At 42.8% G+C, this 26,197-nt stretch overlaps 1 protein-coding gene across 1 annotated transcript in view; it reads left to right on the forward strand.

Moving 5' to 3' along the window:
• The window catches only part of ARID2 (AT-rich interaction domain 2), an 860,005-nt gene that overhangs the window by 236,730 nt on the left and 597,078 nt on the right, over positions 1-26,197 (forward strand). The window contains exon 6 of the mRNA XM_069229081.1: positions 9,148-9,215. Within this exon, the coding sequence (XP_069085182.1) occupies positions 9,148-9,215 (68 nt within the window). The remainder of the gene's footprint in view (positions 1-9,147; positions 9,216-26,197) is intronic.

The following is a 26,197-nucleotide window of genomic DNA, read 5'->3' on the forward strand; positions in this document are numbered from 1 at the left end:
GAAGAGTAAGTTACTTACCTTCGGTAACGCTTTTTTTCTGGCGGACACACTAGCTACCTGTGGATTCCTCACGGTCCCACTCGCCTCCCCGTAGTCTGTCTGGTTATACTGAGATTTCCTTGGGTGTATATATGTATATTTGTATATTGCTGAATTATGAGAGGAGATATATTATTATATATATATATATATATATATATATATATATGTATGTTCGATGGCATGTGTAGCTGCAGATACACATGCTGTGCATTATCCTGCCATCTAGTGTTGGGCTCGGAGTGTTACAAGTTGTTTTTCTTCAAAGAAGTCTTTTCGAGTCACGAGACCGAGGGACTCCTCCCTTTCGGCTCCATTGCGCATGGGCGTCGACTCCATCTTAAATTGTTTTCTTTCCGCCATCGGGTTCGGACGTGTTCCTCTTCGCTCCATATTTCGAATCGGGAAAGTTAGCTAATTATCGAAAATCCGACTGTATTGTTCGCGCTCGGTACCGGTTTAGTGTTAGTACATCGACACCGATAGTAGAAGCGCTCCGGCGGCCCTTCGGGGCTTCCACTCTTCAGCGGGGCCTGGTCGGCCCGACCGCGTCCATCGTCGAAACTCATGGACCGGACCCCCTTCCGCTTCTGCCTGAATTGCAGACCAACACTTGGTCTGTAATCTGTGTCTATCACCGGAACACAGGGAGGATACTTGCAAGGCCTGTCGGGCATTTCGATCGAAAAAGACCCTACGCGATCGAAGAGCCAGAAGACTACAGATGGCGTCGACACCGACAGAACAGATCGACGTCGAGGAGGAGGAAAGAATTTCCATACAAGAATGGGACTCGGACGACTCCGAAAGTGAGCTACCGACGACACCGCAGAAAACTCCGAGTAAAACTGCCCTGTCCAAGACTCACTCCAAAAATCATAAAGGCCAAGGGGATGCCACCTCCAACAGGCCATGGCTTAACCCGAAAACACGGCGACCATCCATCGGCACCGAAAAAGGCCACACAACAGCCGAAGACATCCGACTCCGGTCGAGATACCGGCTCCAAACCATCTCAGCACCGAGAGTTCGACACACCCAAGGTGAAAAAGGCTACCTCGGAGCCGAAAATAGGCTCCTACACAGAAGAGCACGGACTTTCCAGCCAAATGAAAGAGCATTGATTTGAGCAGGAATTAAGTATGGGAGAACCAGACCATACTCAAAGGAGGCTGCACATCCAGAAAGAGACTGGTAAAATACAAACTCTTACTCCAATTAAAATAAAAAGAAAGCTAGCATTTCAGGAGTCGGAAATGCAGCCAAAGGCAAAGGTGGCAAGAGACAAAACACCACCACCAAGGTTTTTGCCACAGCCTTCTCCACTGCGTTCACCACAGCTGTCCCCGGTAACAACACCCCCAATGCAGTCACCAACACACACGGGGATGACACAGGATGACCCGGATGCATGGGACTTATATGATGCACCGGTCTCTGACAACAGTCTGCCGGGTAACAGATTGTTACCCGGCAAGGCCGTCACCTCCAGAGGACAGCACTGCATATATGCAGGTATTATCAAGGGCAGCTACTTTCCACAATGTAGCAATGCATGCGGAGCCAATAGAAGATGATTTCTTATTTAACACCTTGGCATCCACCCACAGTTCTTATCAAAGTTTGCCAATGCTCCCAGGCATGCTCAAGCACGCCAAACAGGTGTTCCAGGACCCAGTGAAAGGCAGAGCTATCACGCCTAGGGTGGAGAAAAAATACAAACCTCCCCAACGGACCCTGTGTTTATAACACAGCAACTGACACCAGATTCGGTAGTCGTGGGAGCGGCAAGAAAGAGGGCAGACTCCCAATCATCAGGAGACGCACCACTGCCTGACAAGGAAAGTCGGAAGTTCGATGCTGCGGGCAAACGAGTGGCAGCACAGGCAGCCAATCAATGGCGGATTGCCAATTCACAGGCTCTACTGGCTCGCTACGACAGGGCACACTGGGACGAGATGCAACATATAATACAGCACTTGTCCAAGGAACACCAGAAACGTGCCCAACAGGTTGTTGAGGAAGGACAAGCAATTTCCAACAACCAGATAAGGTCTGCACTGGACTCGGCAGACACAGCAGCACGGACCGTGAACACTGCGGTAACCATTCGCAGGCATGCGTGATTACGGAGCTCAGGTTTTAAACCGGAAAATCCAGCAAGGTGTGTTAAATATCCCGTTTAACCACGAACAATTGTTTGGGCCAGAGGTGGACACGGCAATTGAGAAACTAAAGAAGGACACAGACACAGCCAAAGCCATGGGCGCGCTCTACTCCCCACAAAGCAGAGGCACTTTTAGAAGGCCACAGTTTAGAGGGGGGTTTCGTACCCAAACCCCAGAGCCTTCCACCTCAGAAGCCAGACCCAGCTATCAGGGGCAGTACCAGAGAGGAGGGTTTCAAGGCTCATATAGGGGTGGTCAATTCCCAAAAGCAAGGGGAAAATTCCAAAGCCCTAAAACAACTCCAGCCAAACAGTGACTTCAATGTCACAAACCCCCAACACTTAACACCAGTGGGGGAGAGACTTACTGCATTCTACAAAAACTGGACAAACAGAACTACGGACGCATGGGTCCTAGCCATTATCCAACATGGTTATTGCATAAATTTCCCACCAGATGTGCCCCCAAGAGCACACAATATGTCCAAACAACACTTAGACCTGTTACAGCTAGAAGTCCAAGCATTGTTACAAAAACAAGCAATAGAACTAGTACCCAACCATCAAAAAGGAACAGGTGTCTACTCCCTATATTTCCTAATTCCAAAGAAAGACCAAACATTAAGACCCATATTAGACCTCAGAACGCTGAATCTCTACATCAAATCAGATCACTTCCACATGGTAACATGACTACATGTCAGCGTTAGATCTCAAGGATGCATATTTCCACATACCCATACATCCTTCTCACAGAAAATACTTAAGGTTTGTAATCCAGGGCGTGCATTACCAATTCAAGGTGTTACCGTTCGGGGTAACAACAGCCCCAAGGGTATTCACAAAATGCCTTGCAGTAGTAGCCGCTCATATAAGGAGACAGCACATGCACGTATTCCCATACTTGGACGATTGGTTAATAAAATCCAGCACTCAGCAACAGTGTATTCTTCACATGCAATACGTTATAGAAACTCTACACAAACTAGGGTTTTCTATAAATTACCAAAAATCACATCTACAACCATCCCAGATACAACAATACTTGGGAGCAACACACAAATTGCCACTCCAAGTCCGCAAAGGGTATAAGCTTTCCAAAATATAGCATTAAATATGCAGCCAAACCAACACTACCAGGTGAAGTTTGTAATGAAACTTCTAGGCATGATGTCTTCATGCATAGCCATTGTCCCAAACGCAAGACTACACATGCGGCCCTTACAACAATGCCTAGCAAAACAATGGACACAAGCACAGGGTCAACTCCAAGATCTAGTGTTGATAGACCGCCAGACACACTTCTCGCTTCAATGGTGGAACCCTATAAATTTAAACCAAGGGCGGCCATTCCAAGACCCAGTGCCTCAATACGTGATCACAGGGGTGTGGAATTTATTAAAATATCTACTTGTCCAGGGGACAGGTTGCTTCTCAAATCTACTTGTCCTGTAAAAAGATCTACTTGTCCCTTTGGTGCCATGTAGTGTGGCGACAAATTATGGCCGCAATTAATAGCCTCTCTGATTATGCCAGGGCTACTACCATAGTAGGGCTTGAATACTTGCAGTTTCAATCCCTACTGTAGCAATTTCCTTATTTTGCCACCTTTCTGCAGATCTGCATACTGGGGCTGGAGGAAGCAGTAAGCAATAGTTCCAGGGCTGGAATGCCTTTGAGTCTGCAAACCTACTAACCTGCATGTTTTAAAGATTTTTACCAGCTTCTCTCTAAAATTTTCCCATAATAAGAAAGGTTGGACATTTACTCCTGACAATGGCAGAATTAGAACTTCTTCCAGGGTTGGGAAGAAAGTGGTTAGAGGGAAAATGAACTTGCAAATGCTCAATAGATTTTCACATGAGCAAATCTACACATCGTATTTACCCATGCTAAAATACAGTTCACAAATATTTTACAGGGGTACGACATATACCATGGGTGCACTTTTGTGACTTTCTTAAAGAATTTGGGGCCACATGTAGGTAGGTTCAGAGTTGTGACCTGCAAATTGCGAGTCGCAAATCCGAATGTAGGATGGTGTCCTTGACACCATCTGTGATTCGCAAGGGCTTCGCAAATGCCCACCTCATGAATAATGAGGTGGGTCGCAATTTGCGACCCCTTCGCGAGTGGTGGCCTGCTGGAGACAGCAGACCACCATGTCTGTGACTGCTTTTCAATAAAGCAGTTTTTTTTTTTTTGTAATGCAGCCCGTTTTCTTTAAAGGAAAACGAGATACATAACAAAAACGAAAAATGAAACGTTTTCGTTTCATTTTTTCAGAGCCGGCAGTGGTCCGCAGGACCACTGCCTGCTCTGAGAAAATGTTTGCAGTGACATTCACAATGGGGAAGTGGTCCCATGGGGATCCCTTCCCTTTTGCGAAAGTGTTAGCACCCATTTGAAATGGGTGCAAACTGCGATTGGTTTGTGCCCGCGTTCGCGGTCACAAAACAATCCTACATTACAATGCTAGTCGCAATTAGGAAGGGAACACCCCTTACTAATTGCGAGTCGCAAACCCGTTTTGTGATTCGGTAACCAGGTAACTGAATCGCAAAACTGGGCTTGTGCATCGCAATGTGCTTTTTGCACGTCGCAAACAGCGAAAGTCGCTGTTTGCGACATGCAAAAAGCTACCTACATGTGGGTCTTGGTCCCTAATTAGGTCTGGTGTTAACGAAGACATTTTGTTTTTATTAAACTTCTATTTCTCTCTCTTTCGGCTGGCTTTACTGTGAGTGATCGCATTCTGCTCTTCCACAAGGAGCATATTGCCACACAAAGTAGTTTTGTTCAGTGTCGGGAACTACAGTGGCAATCAGTGACGTAACGAAACTGGAGGGTGCCCCTTTGCAAAGAACATGGAGGAGCCCCCTCTCCAGACTCACTCAGGGCAGGTGCTGTGCTGAAGGGGCCCCCTGGAGGTCGGCTGCGGGCCTTTGTTATGCCGCTGGTGGCAACGTGTGCTTTTAGAGTTCAAAAACCTTTTAGGGGGTTTTGCCAGTGTTTGTTACAATGTTGAGGGCCTGGTAGCTCCCACAACAATAAAGTATTACAAAAGCCATGTCAAAACAAGACACGCATTGATGAAACTAAAAGACTTATAAAAATATGTCAGATCAGTTGGCTTTGTCAGTGTTTGTTTTTCATGCTTCCCATAATCGTGTTGAAAATGGTTACACTGATTTTCCATTAGAAATTTTTTGGGAAATACTAGCATGCATCAGCACATTTTACTAAATGACAATTTGCATATAACCAGAGAGCATTCTGGGAGCATTATACTTAGCCTCTTAGTCTAAACTTTTCAAACATGTGTATACACGTTTTTTTTTTTTTTGTACTGGAACCAACGTCAGTAGTGAAGTGTGACCTTAAAACATTTATTTACAGCACTCACCCTAATAATGAACGCTTTCAAATAATGAACCATAAATACAAGTTCGAACAGCTTTATCTTTTGGAAACACATTACCTCAACTGCAGAGAGTTCCACTCTCTGTAAACAGGCAGCCAAAGGGTTTGTGCTGCAGGGGGTTGGGCCTACTTGTCCCAAGGACAAAGTAAACATAAAAACTTGTTGCCCTTGACCCCAAACCAGATGTCCCGGGCGTCGGGCGATAGGAATTCCACATCCCTGGATCACAACAGATGTTTCCATGGTGGGGTGGGGAGCACACCTCAGCCAGCACAGTATACAGGGACAATGGAACATTCAACAAAAACAACTGCACATAAATCAGTTAGAACTGTTGGCAGTGTTTCTAGCATTGAAAGCATTTCAACCACTGATAACCCACAAACACATTCTTGTCAAAACAGACAACATGACAACAATGTATTACCTCAACAAACAAGGACGGACACACTCGTCACAACTGTGTCTCTTAGCACAGAAAATTTGGCATTGGGCGATTCACAATCACATTCGCCTAATAGCACAATACATCCCAGGCATTCAAAACCAGTTAGCCGACAATCTCAGTCGAGATCACCAACAAACACATGAATGGGAAATTCATCCCCAGATCCTACAAAATTACTTTCTACGCTGGGGAACACCAAAAATAGACCTATTCGCAACAAAAGAAAACGCAAAATGCCAAAACTTTGCGTCCAGGTACCCACACCCTCAATCCAAGTGCAATGCGTTATGGATCAGTTGGTCAGGGATATTTGCTTTCGCTTTTCCCACTCTCCCACTCATTCCTTATCTGGTAAACAAACTAAGTCAAAACAGACTCAAACTAATACTCATAGCGCCAACATGGGCTCGCCAACCGTGGTACATAACACTGCTGGACCTATCAGTAGTACCTCACGTCAAATTACCAAACAGGCCAGATCTGTTAACTCAACAAAACAACAGATCAGACACCCGAATCCAGCATCGCTCAATCTAGCAATCTGGCTCCTGAAGTCTTAGAATTTGGGCATTTAGACCTTACACAAGAATGTATGGAGGTCATTAAACAAGCTAGGAAACCTACTACAAGACATTGTTATGCAAACAAATGGAAAATATTTGTTTACTACTGCCACAATAATCAAATTCAACCACTACATGCTTCCACAAAGGACATTGTAAGTTACTTATTACACTTACAAAAGTCTAAACTAGCATTCTCTTCTATTAAAATACATCTCACAGCAATATCTGCCTATCTACAGATTACACATTCAACATCGCTTTTTAGAATCCCAGTCATCAAAGCATTTATGGAGGGATTAAAAAGAATCATACCCCCGAAAACACTACCAGTATCTTCGTGGAACCTCAATATTGTATTAACACGACTTATGGGACCACCATTTGAACCCATGCACTCTTGTGAAATGCAATACTTAACTTGGAAAGCAGCCTTCCTAATAGCTATCACATCTCTTAGAAGAGTAAGTGAAATACAAGCATTTACTATACAAGAACCCTTTATACAAATGCATAAACATATAGTTGTTCTCCGTACAAATCCCAAATTCTTACCAAAAGTTATATCACCATTCCACCTAAACCAAACAGTGGAACTCCCAGTCTTTTTCCCACAACCAGACTCAGTAGCCGAAAGAGCCTTACATACGTTAGACATAAAAAGAGCACTAATGTATTACATTGACAGAACAAAACAGTTTCGCAAAATAAAACAATTGATGTAGCCTTCCAAAAACCTCATGCAGGGAATCCTATATCCAAGCAAGGCATTGCCAGATGGATAGTGAAATGTATTCAAACCTGCTATATTAAAGCAAAAAGACATCTACCTATTACACCAAAGGCGCATTCCACTAGGAAAAAAGGTGCCAAAATGGCTTTTGTAGGGAATATACCTATGACAGAAATCTGTAAGGCAGCCACATGGTCTACGCCTCATACATTCACAAAACATTACTGTGTAGATGTGTTAACAACACAACAATCCACAGTAGGACAGGCTGTATTACGAACATTTCAGACAACTTCAACTCCTACAGGCTAAGCCACCGCTTTTGGGGAGATTACTGCTTACTAGTCTATGCACAGCATGTGTATCTGCAGCTACACATGCCATGGAACGGAAAATGTCACTTACCCAGTGTACATCTGTTCGTGGCATGAGACGCTGCAGATTCTCATGCGCCCTCCCACCTCCCCGGGAGCCTGTAGCCGTTATAAGTTGAATGAAAATTGTAAATTTGTAAATAAATACTATTTTAATACACATTATGTACATACATATTTACTCCATTGCATGGGCACATTTACTATATTCACAACTCCTACCTCACCCTCTGCGGGGAAAACAATCTAAGATGGAGTTGACGCCCATGCGCAATGGAGCCGAAAGGGAGGAGTCCCTCGGTCTCGTGACTCGAAAAGACTTCTTCGAAGAAAAACAACTTGTAACACTCCGAGCCCAACACTAGATGGCAGGATAATGCACAGCATGTGAATCTGCAGCGTCTCATGCCACGAACAGATGTACACTTGGTAAGTGACATTTTCCATATATATATATATATATATATATATATATATATATATATATATATATATATATGTGTGTGTATTTGTAATATATGTATATAAATGTGTGTATATATATATATATATATGTATATAAATGTATATATATGTATTTGTATATACTTATGACTATGTATTCTTGCGGATATATATTGATATTGTTTGCTATTTCTATTTGATTACATTTTGTATAAAAGTTTTCTTGGATCCAATCATAATGAGTATGGAATGTTGATATTAACTTGTTCGCCTCAAAGGCATGTCAAAAAAGCACTCCGGTGGGGACCTCTTATTGCCACAATGACGTCAGACGGAGCAGCGTGGAGTCAGGCAATTGTGACGTCCCCGCCGAAGTGCAGAGCTGGAAAGAAGTTTCCGTCGAATGCTGCGCATTGGGGAGAATTCATTAGGTGAGGAATCCACAGGTAGCTAGTGTATCCACCAGAAAAAGCGTTACCGAAGGTAAGTAACTTGCTTATCAGCTTTAAAAAGCAAGTAATGAGTAATGGCTATTGGTGGTGGTATGATTTACAATGTGAAAGACTTGGATGCACTCGCCATATTAAAATGTTTTATGCGTTTGCCAATATTCATCCTAACCCAATGGTGTCATTCAGGCAGTAAGCAGGCTTTACCTGAAAAATAAATGTGAGGATCCATTGCAGTCTGGGAGCTGTAAAATCTTTGTTCTGAAAGCCTAACCCTATGCAGCCTCCAACCGTTAGTGGAGTTGAAAGTAAGCAGCGATGGTTAGTCAGTCAAGTCTTTTTTTTTTCTTCTCATTTTTCGTTTTTGTACTATTTAATTCGTGCATTTCATAAACAATGTTTGTCACATTGTATCTGAGGATGTATGAACATTTTCAACACTCAGAAGCATAGTATTTGACCATGGCTTACAAGAAGATTTGTCTTTCTGATTCGTGTTTTTCTAGCTTTAGGATCATTATCAATTGTATTTGGAGATGAATGGAAGGAGAAGATGGATCGTGATTTTATTCAGGTAATTTCTAAACATTTGGTTTTCAAAATCTTTCAGTTTGTACTTTTCTTTGTTTATGTTGTGCCATGTTGGTGAATGGAACAATTAACCTTTACTTTTCATTTTTATTGGGGTTCAGTTCACTTTTTTCTATTGGATAACAACACTTTGCAGATCGATCTCACTTCTCAGCTTGCTACAGTAATCCCAGTTACAATGTCTTTTCCAGTTGGTTTTAGGGAGGAGGAATAAAAATCCCCACCTCACATGTCCTTATATATATAACTGAAGTTACTGACTTTTGCTGTCTTAATGAATTACACACTAATTAAGACCAAAGTCAAGAGTTCGATGAGAGTTTTTCATTAAAGCAGATGCTCTATGTGTATAAACTTTAACAAATATATGTCCAAGATAAACCTGCATTTATCCTGTATTGGATCTTTCATAGATTCACATGCATGAATTATTCCCCGTCGTTGAAGTGGGAGTCCCCACGATACCTTAGAAAAGCAGTATGCAACAAACACCATAGGCTATAATGGTAGTAGGCCTAAACTTCAACAATGAGCAATCAGGCTCCAGCAATAAAACAAAGATAAAAGTGAGGGATTGGCTCACTCTGTCCTCTGTTTTGTTCCTGTCTGTCATTAAATACATGTGGATTGTTTCAAATGCTACCTTTTACCTCTTCTTGTGTCAGCAAGCTGGATACTTTCAGCTGGAACAAAAGTTATTCCAGTATTGACTCTATCCATGGATTCACATACTTGAATCATTCCTCGTTGTCGAGATGGGAGTCACACTGTACCTTAGAATAACAATGCAACAATAGATAAAGACTAGAAAGGCCCTAGACCCTTCAGTTTAGTAACATATAGTCATTTTCAAAAAAGAGACCAAACTTAAGTTTCTTCCAGTCAGGTTGCACCACCCTCTGGAACACTCTTGTGAAAAGCTCCAGTCCCTCGGATTTTCTACTTCAAGTTGTGTAAAGGAGTCTCCATTGAGCTCTGCTCAGTTCTACCTGTTACAGACTTATACTAGGATATTTTCAGCTACATTTATTAATAGATATATATCTTCATGAAATATATCTGTTCTTTTGCTCCAAATCTGACAAAGCGTTATTCCGGCCTTGTGGCACCTATGGTAAAAACAGGCTTTATTCTGATGACCCTCATCAAGACTACATAAACTGCCTTTATCCTTATCACAAGCCCAAAGACTGCAAAGTATGTCGTACTTTTTTTTCAAACTGTGAAGGGAGACTGCTTTTATGGCTCAAAAAATTTAAAACCAGAACAGTGAGGATTTATCATCTTCAAGAAGATTTAAGTAGAGCGAGAGAGCTTTCAGAATCTCACTCCTCTGGGGAACCACATAAGAAATCCTCTAAAGACTGGGCAGCGACTACGACCTCCACTACAAGTACTGTCACCACACTGTCTATGACCACATCTTCCTTGATGTTTCAAACCCCCATACTGATGACCCTCAAAGTACTTCCAGCCACGTCGATGATAACATGGACGGCAACACTCTTGTTGATGACTAAAACAACCTCAGCTTTATCGCTCAAAGTACCATCTACAATGACATCCTCATCGACAAGACAAAAATCTGCAGAAAAAATTTGACATCACCGAAAAACGAAACCTATCACACCAGAACATACTTCACCCAGTAAGGTGTCACCTTTGCTACCTGGCCACCGCTTAGATGAGGAGAATTCTGATGAAGAAGGTCCCTTTGGTGCTGCACACAGTCCATCAGTTGCATGTCATATATCAATAGGATGACGATGACAACAGATATTATGACCTGGGGTTCCTCAATAACAATCCCTCCAGCAATATCAAGAAGAGATTGTAAGTCTTCCTTCATGATTAGTCTCTGATCTACAGTTTATGCTAACAGATTACCAAAGGCGTTTCCCAGCACAATCGCCTTCCACTAGGCACTTCTCCACTTGTGCAGCCATCAACTCCACTAACTCCATGATTGTTACTTCTGCCTTCCTCTACAAGGCACATTCCTACAGACTGTTCCTCTCTAGGATCCCTTATCTTCAACTGTTGACAGAGAGGAAGGTGAGCTGTATGAAGCCTATATGGAATGGGATGACTGTATTTTACCAGGGCTGTCATCTCCAACTCCACCTCCTGTGGATTTGCCTCCCGAGGAAATACAGGGGTCCATAACCTGCTAGAAAGAGCAGCAAGGACATTTGAGGTTCCCATGCCTACCAGACAGACAGGCTATTTTCTTTGATTTTAAAGAACCCTTCTGTAAGACCATTACGGGTATGCCCATTGTCGACTAAATCTAGGAGGAGAACAAAACGATGAAACATTTGGCCACAATAGCTGCTGTCTTTTTACGTCTCAACAAAAAGTGCAAAGCCCCTGAGGATGCTCCTGCATGTCTCACTGGCCATCCCAAACCTGATTCGGTGGTTACTCACGTTGCCCAGCGCTCTTCCAAGTACCCTCCAGCACCTATTTCGGCATCTCCAGACCAAGATGGGTGGTAGGCACCTTCACAATATTGGAAAACGTTTTACTCAATGTCAGCGTTTGCAGTAAGAGCGGCAAACTCAAGCTATTCTTGGAATTTATGTTCGCCAGATGTGGTCGGATATCGCCCCACACAGACAAACTTTCAGATGACATAAGGGGTAAAGTAGGATCTTTCTGACAGGAAAGTGAGCACACTTCATCTGAAATCGATTGTGCCATGGATATCGCCAGTACTGGTTTCTGACAGCTTGTTGGACCGTTAGTTTTAAGGTGACAGGGTTGGCTCAAGGCCACTTCCTTCAGGCCGGAATTCCAAAATAAAATCTTGGACCTTCCTTAAAGTGGCAAAACCTCTTCGGCAAAGAAGTAGATGATGCCCCCTCTGAGCCATCAAAGCAGACACAGCCAAATCATTATGGACCTTGCAGTACAGGAAAATGCCTTTACGAGGCGCTTGAGGAAGGGAGAACCCCTCCTTTAAGGGTGGCCTCCAGCAATACTGCTATCTACCATATTTAATAACTTATTTAACAACTTCTCAGAAATTTCGTCCCCAATACCAGCAAAAATCACCACAAATGGCATACACGAGACCACTTCCAAAATGAAAATTGTGAGGGCAAGGAAAAGATACAGGCCGCAGTCAGTGGTGTGTTACAGGCACCTGTTACTTCCCCGTTTCCTGCTCCTTATCTCAGAGGGGAATACATCCAGACATCTCCAACGCTGGCAAGAAATCTCAACCAACCAATGGGTCTTATTCAATAAGGCCATACATTAGAATTCATCCAGATACCGCCACCACCCTGCCCCAAACCTCCATACATAAACATCTGCAACTCCTCAAGTTGGAGGTAAAAGCCTGCTTAGAAAAGGAGCTATAGAGAACATTCCTGCAGCTCAGAAAGGGAAAGGTTTTCATTCCACTTTCTTCTTGGTTCAAAAGAAGTCCAAGCATTGGGAACCAATCCGAGCAACCGGATCTGAGAAACCTGATCACCTATGTCAAGAAACAGTCATTCCGCATGGTACCACTGCAGGACATACTGCAGCTTCTAAACCAAGGAGAGACTGTGTCAACCCTCGATCTCCAAGATGCATATTTTCATGTTCCCATCCACCCAAAGCACACAAAATTTCTAAGTTTCCTGGTAGCTGGCAGCCATTACCAGTTCAAGGTGTTTCCCTTTGGCCTGAAATCCACCCCTCGCATTTTCACAAAATGTTTGGCACTTGTAGTGGCCTTTATGAGACAACGTAAACATCAAGTACTTTGTTATCTCGACAACTGGTTGGTCAAAGCACCTTCCTGCCAGGCTGCACAGAATTCAACAGCTGCCTACATAAACCTCTTCAGCGAGCTGGGCCTCACACTGAATCCACAGCAATCAGTTCTTCACCCATCACAGAGGGTTCCATTTTTAGGGGTCACCTTAGAAACAACACTCAACAAAGCGTACCCCACTCCGGAGAGACAACTAAAGTTGATAACGTTAGCAAAAGTGGTACAAAGAAAAAAGTCACTCTCCATTCGTCTCTACAAGTCCCTCCAAGGGATGATGTCATCTCGCATTCCTCTGGTTTCATTCTGCCATCTGCGTATGCATCACCTGCAGAAGGAATTGGAAAGACCGTGGGTTCAAGCCACAGGATCTTTCGATGAGCTTACCCAAGTGACTTCGGGCATGATTAATGTCTTATGGTGCACGCCGCAAGCACATTTGGCAATCAGCCCGTCTTTTTTAATTCTGGCTTCTCCTTTGGTCATCACCACTGACACTTCCTAAGAGAATTGGGGATCTCGTTCCAAGACTTACAAGTCATTGAAAAATGGCAGCCTTCTTAACTGCTTCGCCACATCAATCTGCTTAAGCTCAAGGCAGTACTTCTAGCCTTGCAGGCTTTCTTCCAAAGTTAAAGAATTCGGCAGTGCTCATTCACATGGACAATACTACCATGATGCATTACATCAACACGCAGGGTGGCACAAGATCTCACCTGCTGTCCCTGGAAGCACAAAGTATCTGGGAATGGTCGATCTTTCACAAAGTGCATTTATAAGCCGAACCTGTCCCAGGGAAGTAAAATACCAAAGCTGACACTCTCAGCAGTGGGAAATTGATCAAAAAGTCTTGGTCCATCTTTCTCCAGTGAGGCAAACCGAAGCTGGACCTTTTCGCAACACCCCATAATCGGAAATGCTGGTTCTACGCAAGCTGACACCCACAACCTGGTTATGGGGGAATGCCTTTTTGATTGTAACGTCTAGAATCTATGCCTGTGCCTTTCCTCAGATTCCTCTCTTCTCAAGAGTCCTCATGCAAATGAAAGCTGAATCATGCAGGACCATTCTCATAGAGCCAACATCTCTCGGAGAGGTGTCATATCTAGCTGAAGCCACTACCGTCTCTGCTGACAAGAAGCCTGGGCCACGTGCTGCACCCGGATCCCAAGTCACTTCACTTGTCAGCCTAGTTCCTGAATACAGTGAATTTGCGCATCAAAGCATTCCACCAGACTGTAGGGATATCTAGAGCTCACACAGACAGTACAAATATGACTTACCGCCTCAATGGAAACAATTTAGCATTTGATGCCAAGGTGCTAATGTACATACACCCTCATCTTCACCAGAAGAAATCCTCCCATATTTTCTGCATCTGCCACAATCAAGACTTGCTCATGTGTCCATTAAAGTCCATTTAACCATTTCCTGCTCCAGGTGATCAGCCACATCACCTTCATTATGGTCTAGCAGACTTGTCTTGCAATTCCTGAAAGGTTTATTCAAGATTTTTTCACCAGTATGGTCTCCTCCACCTCTTTGGCAACTCAACACTATACTTTCACAGCTAATTAAAGACTCTTTCGAGTCTGTCCACAAAGCAGATATTACATTTCTCTCCTAGAAAGTTGCTCCACTCTTGGCTGTAAAGTCCGCCAGGAGAGTCTGTGAGATTCAAGCTTTCACCACTCAGGAAACTTCCCTTCTATTTAGGAATTACAGGGTAATTCTTAGAACGAACGCTAAGTTTATTCCAAAAGTCCCATCAGACTTTCACCTCAATGAACCAGTGATTCTAAAAACCTTTTTTTACAGGCCCTAAGAAAATAAAAAGGGCTTTACACTCTTTGAACGTCAAAAGATGCTTAAAGTTCTACTTAGAAAAAACAAAAACCTTTTCGTACATCTAGCCAACTATTTGTAGCGTACAGTGCTTCAAGAAAATTGTATCCTCTTTCAAAATGGAGCATTGCTAGATGGATATCGAGCGCCATTCAGTTCTATCACTAGAAAGCTGGCATTCCATTGCGCACAACGGTGCGTGCTCATTCTACAAGAACTTTGTTTACTTCAATGGTGGTGTTTACCGGTGTCTCCTGCTAGGAAATGTTTTGGGCAGCAACCTGGAAGAAATAAAATACTTTTACACACCATTACTGCTTGGAAGTGACAGTTTACAGTGATGCAGCAGTGGGCTAAGCAGTGTTTTGGCATCTTTTCCAGTGAAGGTGAGCCATTACCTTGTGTCCACCATCCTCTTGCCCGTTACTCACGTTTTGCATTGTATTTATAGGCACCTCTAGAATGTTTTTTTCTATCTATATATACATGCATATATGTGTACCTGTATATTTCTTTTTCTGTATTAATGTGTTCTAGGCTTTTCTGAAAAATGTACTATTTAACTGCTGTTTTATCTGATTCAAGCATGTGAATCTATGAAAGATCCAATTCTGGAGAAAAAATAAATTACTTACCTGCAACTGTAGTTGTCCAGTATTGTAATCTTTTATAGATTCACAACAACCCACCCTCCTCCCCTGGTTAGCTCACCTTCTCTCAGTGGGTGTTTATTTACACTTGTGCTCTAAGGGACTGGAGCTTCTTATAGGAGTGTTCTAGAGGATGGCGCAATATGATTGGTTGAAAGTTAAGTTTGGCCTCTTTTAACAAAAAAAAAAACAAAAAAAATGACTGATGTTAATAAACTGAAGGGTCTAGGGCCTTTCTAGTCTATACCGATCATTGCATTGCTTTTCTAAGGTACCTTGGGACTCCTATCTGGACGGCGGGGAATGATTTAAGCATGTGAATCTGATAGATTCCAGTACTGGAGAACTACAGTTACAGGTAGGCAACTTATTTTCTTATTTCTCAATGTGAATGGTTCCTCCCTATCATCCTCATGTATCAATTCATCGCTGTTTCATTCACTCCACCTTGGTGGGAATTCTGAGTCTCCCACTGCTCCAGCAGCTGACACTGCAGCTGCCTGATCAGTTATCTTAAGTGGGAGGCTTAGTCTTCTCCTGGTTGGTACATTGTTTTGCATGCCACTCCCAGGCTGCCCGTGTCTCTGTAATGAAGTTGATTATCTCTAGTTTTGCTGGAAATAACATTTAGTGGATCTGTCTTCTACAAAGTTTTTTATTTACCTTGAAAAAAGATCATTGCTCCTGTACTACCACAGCCATGTAGTCTGGCAGTATGAAAACTTTTTGTTTGTCTGTCTTGAAAGGGATGTGTGAATTTATTAATTTCACAGTGAACAGCCTGGGTGGGGCCCCCAGCAGGCACTGGGGAACTGACACTGTCTACCCTCACAACCACAAAGAATTATGTTGTGGTTGTGGGGCTACAGTGTTGGTCAGCCAGTCTTCTAAGAATTATGTGATGTCCTGTTAGGCCAACTGTGTAAATATTGCTTCCTTCACTTGCCAGCCCTCACCATCTTCAGGTCTGAACTCGGGGAAGGCAGTCTTTCATGTAAATCGTCTCTTTCATTATGCGGTTCCCCTACATTCAGTCCCAGCCCTGCCAGGTTTTCTCTGCTATTTCTTCCCTCTCAGAAATGTTCATTGATCGGCTCTTGTTATACCAATGTTAAGTGCCAAAGCATCAGTTTTAATTTCCAGAGCATGCACGGGAGGCAGGATATGGTCTAGCCATTTTAGGAGGATCAGGATCAGCCATAGTTATAGTTCCATTCTGTGCATTTTCACCCATAACCACATTAAGTTTAGCTGTCTCCAGCACCAGTAGTTGTGCGTGCTGCACCTCTTTATAATTGCTCATTTTTGTATTGTCTCTGAAGTCAAAGCCTGGTGCGTACAGAACATGTGTCAGGGTCACAGGTATCACACTTGTTTACTGCCCCTGCTCATTGGCAGGCTGCTTCTGTCCTTGGCTGTGCCACACTGCACAGCGACTTTATCTGGAGGCCCACACAAATGACAGGCACATCGTAGCTCTCTATTGGTGCTTCACATTTTTATCCTGACCACCATCTTGGTACCACTAGCTGTCATAGAGCAGGTGTCTCATTTGCGGGTGTGGAGTCCTCAGGATACAGGTGTCTGTTGACTTGTGAGTATGTGAGATGATGGAGGACCCCTTGCTCTGTAGGTGCCACAGATTTTGATGTAGCAATCATTACCATCTGTTTAGGACAATATTAGATCAGCCCTGATGCCCCAGATCTCACCTCTATTAAATATAAATCTATTTTATGGACTGAAAGAGTACAGTGATCCCTGCACACAGGAGGAATATTTTAAATGTATGATTTTAATGAAGATTTGTGTGCTGCAGAATTAGTATTCCAAGAAACATTCAGTTTCTCATCTTTTATCATGAGATTACAGTATGTCTCCAATGTCTACTAATCACCTGGAATGCTCTGCTAATTTGGAAAGTAGTATAGCAGAAGCAGCCACGTTATATATTTGGACCAATACTTGGATCATGGTCATCTCTATAAGATGGAAGGGAAAAAGTCCTGTTCTGATGATGCCAGATAGTCTCACCTGTTTGTGTTCTATGTATACCAAAGACATTTACACGATCAGAAATTACTCCCACAGGAGAGAACACACTCTGAACATCAGCATGTGATAAAATAATATTTTGGTCCAGATTTTCCAGATTCGGATATTGTACAGGAATCTGCGTAGTTTAAAAATTAAAATGTCATATCAAGGCTTGCTAACACAAGGCATAGGTATTAGTGAGTATATCTTGGATTTACTCCTAAGAAAAGGTAATATTTTATATTTTCAGTAATTTAGAGCAAAGCAAAAATATTTCAAAGGATATGAAACTGTCACCTAACAAAAATCAGATGTTTTTATATAAGTGAAAAACAACCTTCTACCTAAGAAAGCAGCTTATTCTTCTGCTAAATTACCAAGAACCCCACTGGACATTTTGTTAATGCATCCCCTGTAAATAGGACACAAATTATGTAAATAGAAGATTATTAATAATCAGTGCTCATGATTAATGTTCAGTATATTCAAGAAACAAGACGTACTGAGTCTTAGACCATCCATCGTGATAGGAGGTGTGATCTTCAGCTCCTCCAAAACAGTTCTAAAAACTGCATGCTCCAAAAAAACTGAAAAAAACCTGTGGTGATATGCTAGGTACTTTATCTTCCAACAGTTAAATAGGAGCATGAGACAAATATTAAATCTTTACTTTACTGGCTAAGCCACTTCCTTCTAGTTAAATCTTTACATGTGGTCATTCATGCATACTTGGGACAGTGGACTGGATGACATCCGTTTCTAAGATGTTTTCTTCCATAGCTGTACTCTTCCATGCACCCACCCCATTTAATTTTCCAAGTAACGAATATACACAGTGCAGTGCATCATCATGACAGCACTGTAATTAAGATTTAAAACTTAATTGAAGTCAGTGGTATCTGGGTTTGTCAGACTCGCGGATAAGTAATATATATACTGAATATCAATTCATAACACAAGTATTGTCAGTGTTTATTTTTTAAATTAAATACTATTGTAACTTTTCTTAATAGGCTGATTCCCACTTCCACACTGGCTCCTCCCAAAGCTTCATGTAGAACCTGACCAGAGTTATGAGCGAGCCAACTTCCTCAACCAAGACTTGTGCAGGTTTCACCTCAGTATTTTAAAAAAAAAACATTGTCTAATAGGAAAGTCGGTCCTCAGTTGAGTAGTAAAGGACAGGCACATTTAGGGGTGAAGAGGACCACTCACATTTGGGTACTGGTATCATTGCACCTGCTGCAACACATAACTAGTTCTTTGTGAGGAAATGTTGCATTGCTAATACAAGTGATGTGCCTGTTCTGTGAGCTAGTACAATTTGCTCTGTTGCCGTCTGTGTTGTATCAGTTCAGTGTATGTCCAGGAACCTCACACTATACTTAAAAATAATAATTCTGAACCTGAATATGATAAATTCAAATTGCTCTAAACAACAATTGCGTAGCTCTGATGAAATTTAATAGTGTCAGTTCTTGAATTTCTTCCAGATGCCAGACTGTACCTGGAAAAGTTAAATGGCTCTTCTGCACCCATAGTTGTCACCACAGTTCCATATGTAGTTGTTTCTTCTCTGGATATGACATCATAGAACTGTTAAGCCTCACCCCAGCACTTCAACATCAGTTCCATTTGTTTCCGCCCTGTGACAAGAAGCCAGAGTTGATATCCATTCCAGTACTCTAACCATGTTCCGCCCTCCTCTGGTTCCAACTTGTGTGCCATTAGGCCCAAAGGTATTGGCTGCCGATTTGAATGTGCATTTTTCAGGTGCCACTTCTGGCACAGGTAAATCTCTGAAGTCTGACACTGCTTTGCTGTCAGAGGGCCTGTGGTGTTTAGGGGGCTGGCTCAGTCTTCTGGATATATGGGGTGCTCTTTTTTTTTTTTTTTTATTTTTTTTTAGACTCCTTCGTCTCTTGGTCAAGCCTCTGTTGATAGTTTTACTGCCCTAAATGTAGGTGTGAATTTGCTGTGTTTCTATTTGGACTCGAAAGATGTCCCTTGGTTGATGTTCTAGAACCTACATGATCTAGGCACTTCTGATGGAGCCTCATTTGTTCTCTACAGTTTCTTCAGTGGACTTAATATTTTTATGGCAGTGTTGACCAATGCTTCTGAGTATCTGGAATCATCTCTATCCTTGGCTGAAGTTAAAACCAACATTTTGATGGAAATTCTGCAAACTGGTTGCCCTGTCGGAAGCCTTTTTGTCTGTAAATGATATGATGTTGGACTCCGTCATGTCAGTTTGAAGTAGACCACAGTCTGTCCAGCACGTCCACTGTGAAGTGGTTAATTGACACATACAGGCCCCATGTGATCTGATATTTGTTTCCTCTCATCAAGCCTAGGGCCACATGTTAACAATTTTACAGGTCCCAGAGCAGATACTTTTTTCCCTTCCTCAGCTGACAGAAAATAATCAAATTGAAGGGAAAGGAATGTTTTTCACAGGGAGCCCTGCTTTTCGTTCCTTTAAAGCCACGTTCTTGCTGGTGTGCTACCTGTTTGATCTTTGGGGTATTACCTAGGTGATGATTCTTCTTTTACTATATCACATGAAGTGATTCTTAAAGGCTTTGAGATTGCTTCACAACTTTTGAGTCATTCATATATATATATCAGGGATGTGGAATTCCTATAGCCCAACGCCCGGGACATCTTGTTTGGGGTCAAGGGCAACAAGTTTTTATGTTTACTTTGTCCTTGGGACAAGTAGGCCCAACCCCCTGCAGCACAAACCCTTTGGTTGCTTGTTTACAGAGAGTGGAATTCTCTGCAGTTGAGGTAATGTGTTTCCAAAAGATAATGCTGTTCGAACTTGTATATATGGTTCATTATTTGAAAGCCTTCATTATTAGGGTGAGTGCTGTAAATAAATGTTTTAAGGTCACACTTCACTACTGAAGTTGGTTCCAGTACAAAAAAAAATAAAACGTGTACACACATGTTTGAAAAGTTTAGGCTAAGAGGCTAAGTATAATGCTCCCAGAATGCTCTCTGATTATATGCAAATGAAGTGTCATTTAGTAAAATGTGTTGATGCATGCTAGTATTTCCCAAAAATATTTCTAATGGAAAATCAGTGTAACCATTTTCAACACGATTATGGGAAGCATGAAAATAAACAAACACTGACAAAGCCAACTGATCTGACATATTTTTATAAGTCTTTTAGTTTCATCAATGCGTGTCTTGTTTTGACATGGCTTTTGTAACACTTTATTCTTGTGGGAGCTACAGGCCCTCAACATTGTAACAAACATTGGCAAAACCCCCCCAAAAAGTTTTTGAACTCTTAAAGCACACGTTGCCACCAGCGGCATAACAAAGGCCCCGCAGCCGCCCTCCAGGGGGCCCCTCCAGCACAGCACCTGCCCTGAGTGAGTCTGGAGAGGGGGCTCCTCCATGTTCTTTGCAAAGGGGCACCCTCCAGTTTTGTTACGTCACTGATTGCCACTGTAGTTCCTGACACTGAACAAAACTACTTTGTGTGGCAATATGCTCCTTGTGGAAGAGCAGAATGCGATCGCTCACAGTTAAGCCAGCCGAAAGAGAGAGAAATAGAAGTTTAATAAAAACAAAATGTCTTTGTTAACACCAGACCTAATTAGGGACCAAGACCCACATGTAGGTAGCTTTTTGCATGTCGCAAACAGCGACTTTCGCTGTTTGCGACATGCAAAAAGCACATTGCGATACACAAACCCAGTTTTGCGATTCAGTAACCTGGTTACCGAATCACAAAACGGGTTTGCGACTCGCAATTGGTAAGGGGTATTCCCTTCCTAATTGCAACTCGCAGTGCAATGTAGGATTGTTTTGTGACCGCGAACGCGGGCGCAAACCAATCGCAGTTTGCACCCATTTCAAATGGGTGCTAACACTTTCGCAAAAGGGAAGGGATCCCCATGGGACCCCTTCCCCATTGTGAATGTCACTGTAAACATTTTTTCACTGCCTGCTCTGAAAAAATGAAACGAAAACGTTTCATTTTTCGTTTTTGTTATGCATCTCGTTTTCCTTTAAGGAAAACGGGCTGCATTACAAAAACAAACAAAAAAAACTGCTTTATTGAAAAGCAGTCACAGACATGGTGGTCTGCTGTCTCCAGCAGGCCACCATTCGCGAGGAGGTCGCAAATTGCGACCCACCTCATGATTATTCATGAGGTGGGCATTTGCGAAGCCCTTGCGAATCACAGATGGTGTCAAGGACACCATCCTACATTCGGATTTGCGACTCGCAATTTGCAGGTCACAAATCTGAACCTACCTACATGTGGCCCCAAATTCTTAAAGAAAGTCACAAAAGTGCACCCATGGTATATGTCGTACCCCTATAAAATATTTGTGAACTGTATTTTAGCATGGGTAAATACGATGTGTAGATTTGCTCGTGTGAAAATCTATTGAGCATTTGCAAGTTCATTTTCCCTCCAGCCACTTTCTTCCCAACCCTGGAAGAAGTTCTAATTCTGCCATTGTCAGGAGTAAATGTCCAACCTTTCTTATTATGGGAAAATATTAGAGAGAAGCTGGTAAAAATCTTTAAAACATGCAGGTTAGTAGGTTTGCAGACTCAAAGGCATTCCAGCCCTGAAACTATTGCTTACTGCTTCCTCCAGCCCCAGTATGCAGATCTGCAGAAAGGTGGCAAAATAAGGAAATTGCTACAGTAGCGATTGAAACTCCAAGTATTCAAGCCCTACTATGGTAGTAACCCTGGCATAATCAGAGAGGCTATTAATTGCTGCCATAATTTGTCGCCACACTACATGGCACCAAAGGGACAAGTAGATCTTTTTACAGGACAAGTAGATTTGAGAAGCAACCTGTCCCCTGGACAAGTAGATATTTTAATAAATTCCACACCCCTGTGTATATATATATATATATATATATCTTCACTTAAAAAAATGTTACAGAGAGTTATAGTTAAGTTCTCATTTTATTTACACAACACCATTGAAATTAAGCAATTGTAGTTCTGTCCAGTAACTATAACTCGCACCCTGGCCATGCACTGCTAATTACCCCAGATATTACATCACTGATGACATCATTGATAATGTTGCTGTAACATTGTTGAGGAGAAAACTGTGCATGGCGGGGGCGCGAGTCCTAGTTACCTTAGGGTGTGAGTTATAGTTACTTGACATAACCACATCCATAAATGCTGAATTTCGATGGTTTTGTGAGAGTAAAATGTGAACCTAACTATAACGTCCATGTAACCTAACCTTTAGTTTTTTTAAGTGAATATATAAATATTCAGCTTAAAAAAAACAAAGGTTACAGAGATGTTATAATTAGACTCACATTTAAAAGTATGAAACCATAGATATTCAGCACTTACAGTTATGGTTATGTCAAGTAACTATAATTCACACCCTAAGGTAACTATGCCTCGCGCCCCTGCCATGCACAGTTTTCTCCTCAACGATTTGACAAATTTGGATTTCCTTAAATTTCTCAAAAACTACTGAACGGATTTACACCAAATATTAAAAAGGGCTCCTTCTGGACCAAGAGCTACCTTTCTGCCAAGTTTGGTGGAAATTCCGTCTAGTAGTTTTGGCTCTATTGTTCGAAATCCCTATGGATTCATCCAGGTCAGAGGGAAAAAAAAAAAGAAAAGGGGCGGCCAGGGTAGAATCATTCTGACACCTTAGCCTTTGTGCTTGGGCACCCGAGGGACCCTGCCAGGGCTAAAAAGCATTTTAAAAAAAAGAAAAAAATGGAAAAATCAGTGTATCAATCCGCTGATTTTTTTTTGGGGAGATTTTAATAAAAAATCAATAAAAAAAAAACGCGGTCCCCCTCACTTTGTCTTTTTTTTGTTGCTCCCGGGTGTGCCATGTCACAGAGGCATTTGGGGCTTAATAGAAGAGGGGAATGCACAAGGCATGCCTCCTTGGGCTTTAATAAGCCTCGGGGACCACCACCACCTCCCTGGGGTGATTTTGCAAAATGGGCAGGGTCGCCCCTTCCCCCACCCAACCCCGGGGACCACTACCTCCCGGGGTCAAAATGCCTCACCCACAGCCCCAGGGACTATCACCTCCCTGGGGCTTTAAGTAATTAACATGCAGCGGGCCAGGCAGTCACCCTCCTGTCCCGGGGACCATCACCTCCCAGGGGCAAAGATTCAAAAGAAGTGAAGGGGGTCGATTCAGACCCCCTGTTGCCCCTGGGGACCATCACCTCCCCAGAGCTATAGTTGTTGGAGGGGGCACTGATGGCTCTAGGGGTCCGCCACTCCCCAGGACCGGCTCCTGCCATTTCCCGCGGTGCCCACCCCTGGGACATAGCGGTTTGCTGTGGCTTGACTGCAGCTTTGAAGCTTTAGCCGAGTCACATCAAACACTCCACTTTTTGACAGTGGGATCTGTAAAACAGGTCCCTCTGTCAAAAACTGGAGCTTTCACCCTGTTTCCTGCACTCGTGCAGTGAACAGAGATACAATGCTACAGCAGGCAGGGAGGTGCTGCTTAAAGCAGCTCCTTGGTTGCTGAAGCAATGGGACTGTGGGTGAGGCCTTGAGGCTTCCCCCGCTGTCCCAGATAGCTCATATAGGGCTTGTTTGACAACAATGTAAAAAAAAAAGAAAAAAAAAGAAAATACATGTGGGGGACTGCTGGGGAGCCATTGAGGGCTCGCCCTGCTGTCCTGGATAGCCCATAAAGAACAAAAAAAAACAAAAAGTTAGCTCGTTATGAAGATCACAGACCTTAACACTGAGCTTTGAGGGCTTGAGTCCAGCCAAACTCGTTTCCCTCTTTCTCTCTCTCTTTATTTTTGTTAATTTTTTTTTACCTACAAATGTTTAAGGCTCATACTGAAAGTTGAGCTAATTCTTTCCGAATGACAAATACATTTTTCTTTTCAATTGGTCCAGAAATATCTCATTCTAAGTATATCTAAAAAACGTTCTCTCCTTCTTTCAATCTCTCCCCTACTCACACACCCACTCAGACACTTACGCACGCTCAGACCCTCATACAACCAGTCGCAACCCCAGTCAGACCCTCACGGACCCACTAACAGACCCACTCAGACGCCCTTATGCACCCACTAAAACACTGATGTCTGCACTCTCGCACCCAGACAGACACACTCACAGCCACTCTCACCCCCAGATACACCCTCACACCTATTCTGACACCCAGAGAGGATACGGCCCGCTCCTGCTGCGCATGGACCAAAGGCCTTGCGCAGTGTGCGGTTTGGTGGTTGGGGGTGGGGGAGGAGAAAAGGGTCTGGCTGCAGGCCAGGACTTATAGGCAAACTCTACTGTGCCCGGGTGAAGGCTGTGAATGGTGTAAGGTAGAGTGCTTATAAGGGGTTGGCCTCAGGGTCTGGCGGCAGGCCAGGCCCTGTGGCCAACTGCCGACGTGCACCACTGAAGGCCGTGCACGATGGTGGTTGGCTTCACGTATAGTAATTAAAATTACTATCCGTTAGAAAAAAACATGTAAACTTTCTGGAAAAAAAAAGCAAAGGTTACAAGGACTTTATAGTTAGGAAATAGAATTTAAACAAAAAAATACCTAATGGAAATTAACTTAAAAAACCAAAGGTTACAAGGACGTTATAGTTAGGCTCACATTTTAAACGTACCTAACCATAGGCATTTACCAGTTATAGTTAGTTATCTAAACTCATTCCCTAAGGGAACTATAACTTGTGCTTTACGGAATTATAACTCATGCCCCCACAGTGCACAGATTTTTTTCATCAATTTTTTTTTAGTGCAGATGTTACATTGATATTGTCAATGATATCAAAGATGTCATAAGTGCCGTAATTTGTGGGGTCATTAGTGCATGGGGAGGGCATGAGTTATAGTTACCTTAGTGCATTTCTGTAAATTTGTGTTTTTTTAAAATTCATAACGTCCCTGTGACCTTGTTTTTTTCTGTTTTTTTTTTTTCTTTTAATTTTCATTACTATATGTTAATTGAACCACCACCACCGTGTACGGCCTTCGGTAATGTGTGGCGGCAGGGCCTGGCCGTGTGACCAACCCCTATAACTACCGATCCCTTGGGGCGTGCACGGTGGAGTTGGCGTCACAGCCTGGCTGGTGGCCAGTCCCCGTGGCTAACCCCCCTAACCACCCAACCCTGGGAGAGAGAGAAAGTGAGATATTGAGAGGAGTGATTTAGGCGTTAATGAACTATGTACTTAAAATGATATAGTCCTGGATAAATTGAAAAGAACAATGTTTTTGTCAGTTCTCACTTGCAGAAAGTGAAGTGTTTGCTCTGACTTGGCAGGAGCTGTCAAAGTTCCTGGCAAGTCATAGCAAGCAGCTTTACCCCAGGGGAGAGCACCTAGGGACATAGCTAATTTCGAACTGCTAATTTCGAGCATAGCATTTCTCAATGCTACTTTCTAACTATAACGTCCCTGTAACCTTTGTTTTTTTTTCAGTAAATGTCTGTTTTTTTAACGCAGCAGGTGGTTGCCCCAAAACAGGGGTAAAAGCAATGAGAAAGCAGCGAGAATGAGGGAGAACAAAGGAGAAGACAAAGAAAACACAGGAAAAAGATAAGGCACTCCAAAAACGGGGTGAAAATGCAAGGAGAAACCAGAGGAAAGTAGGGAAAAGCAAGGAGAAGGCACTCAAAATGGGGGAAAAAGCAAGGAGAAGACA

The sequence above is a fragment of the Pleurodeles waltl genome, chromosome 4_1 (assembly GCF_031143425.1).
Source record: "Pleurodeles waltl isolate 20211129_DDA chromosome 4_1, aPleWal1.hap1.20221129, whole genome shotgun sequence".
Taxonomy (NCBI): Eukaryota; Metazoa; Chordata; class Amphibia; order Caudata; family Salamandridae; genus Pleurodeles; species Pleurodeles waltl.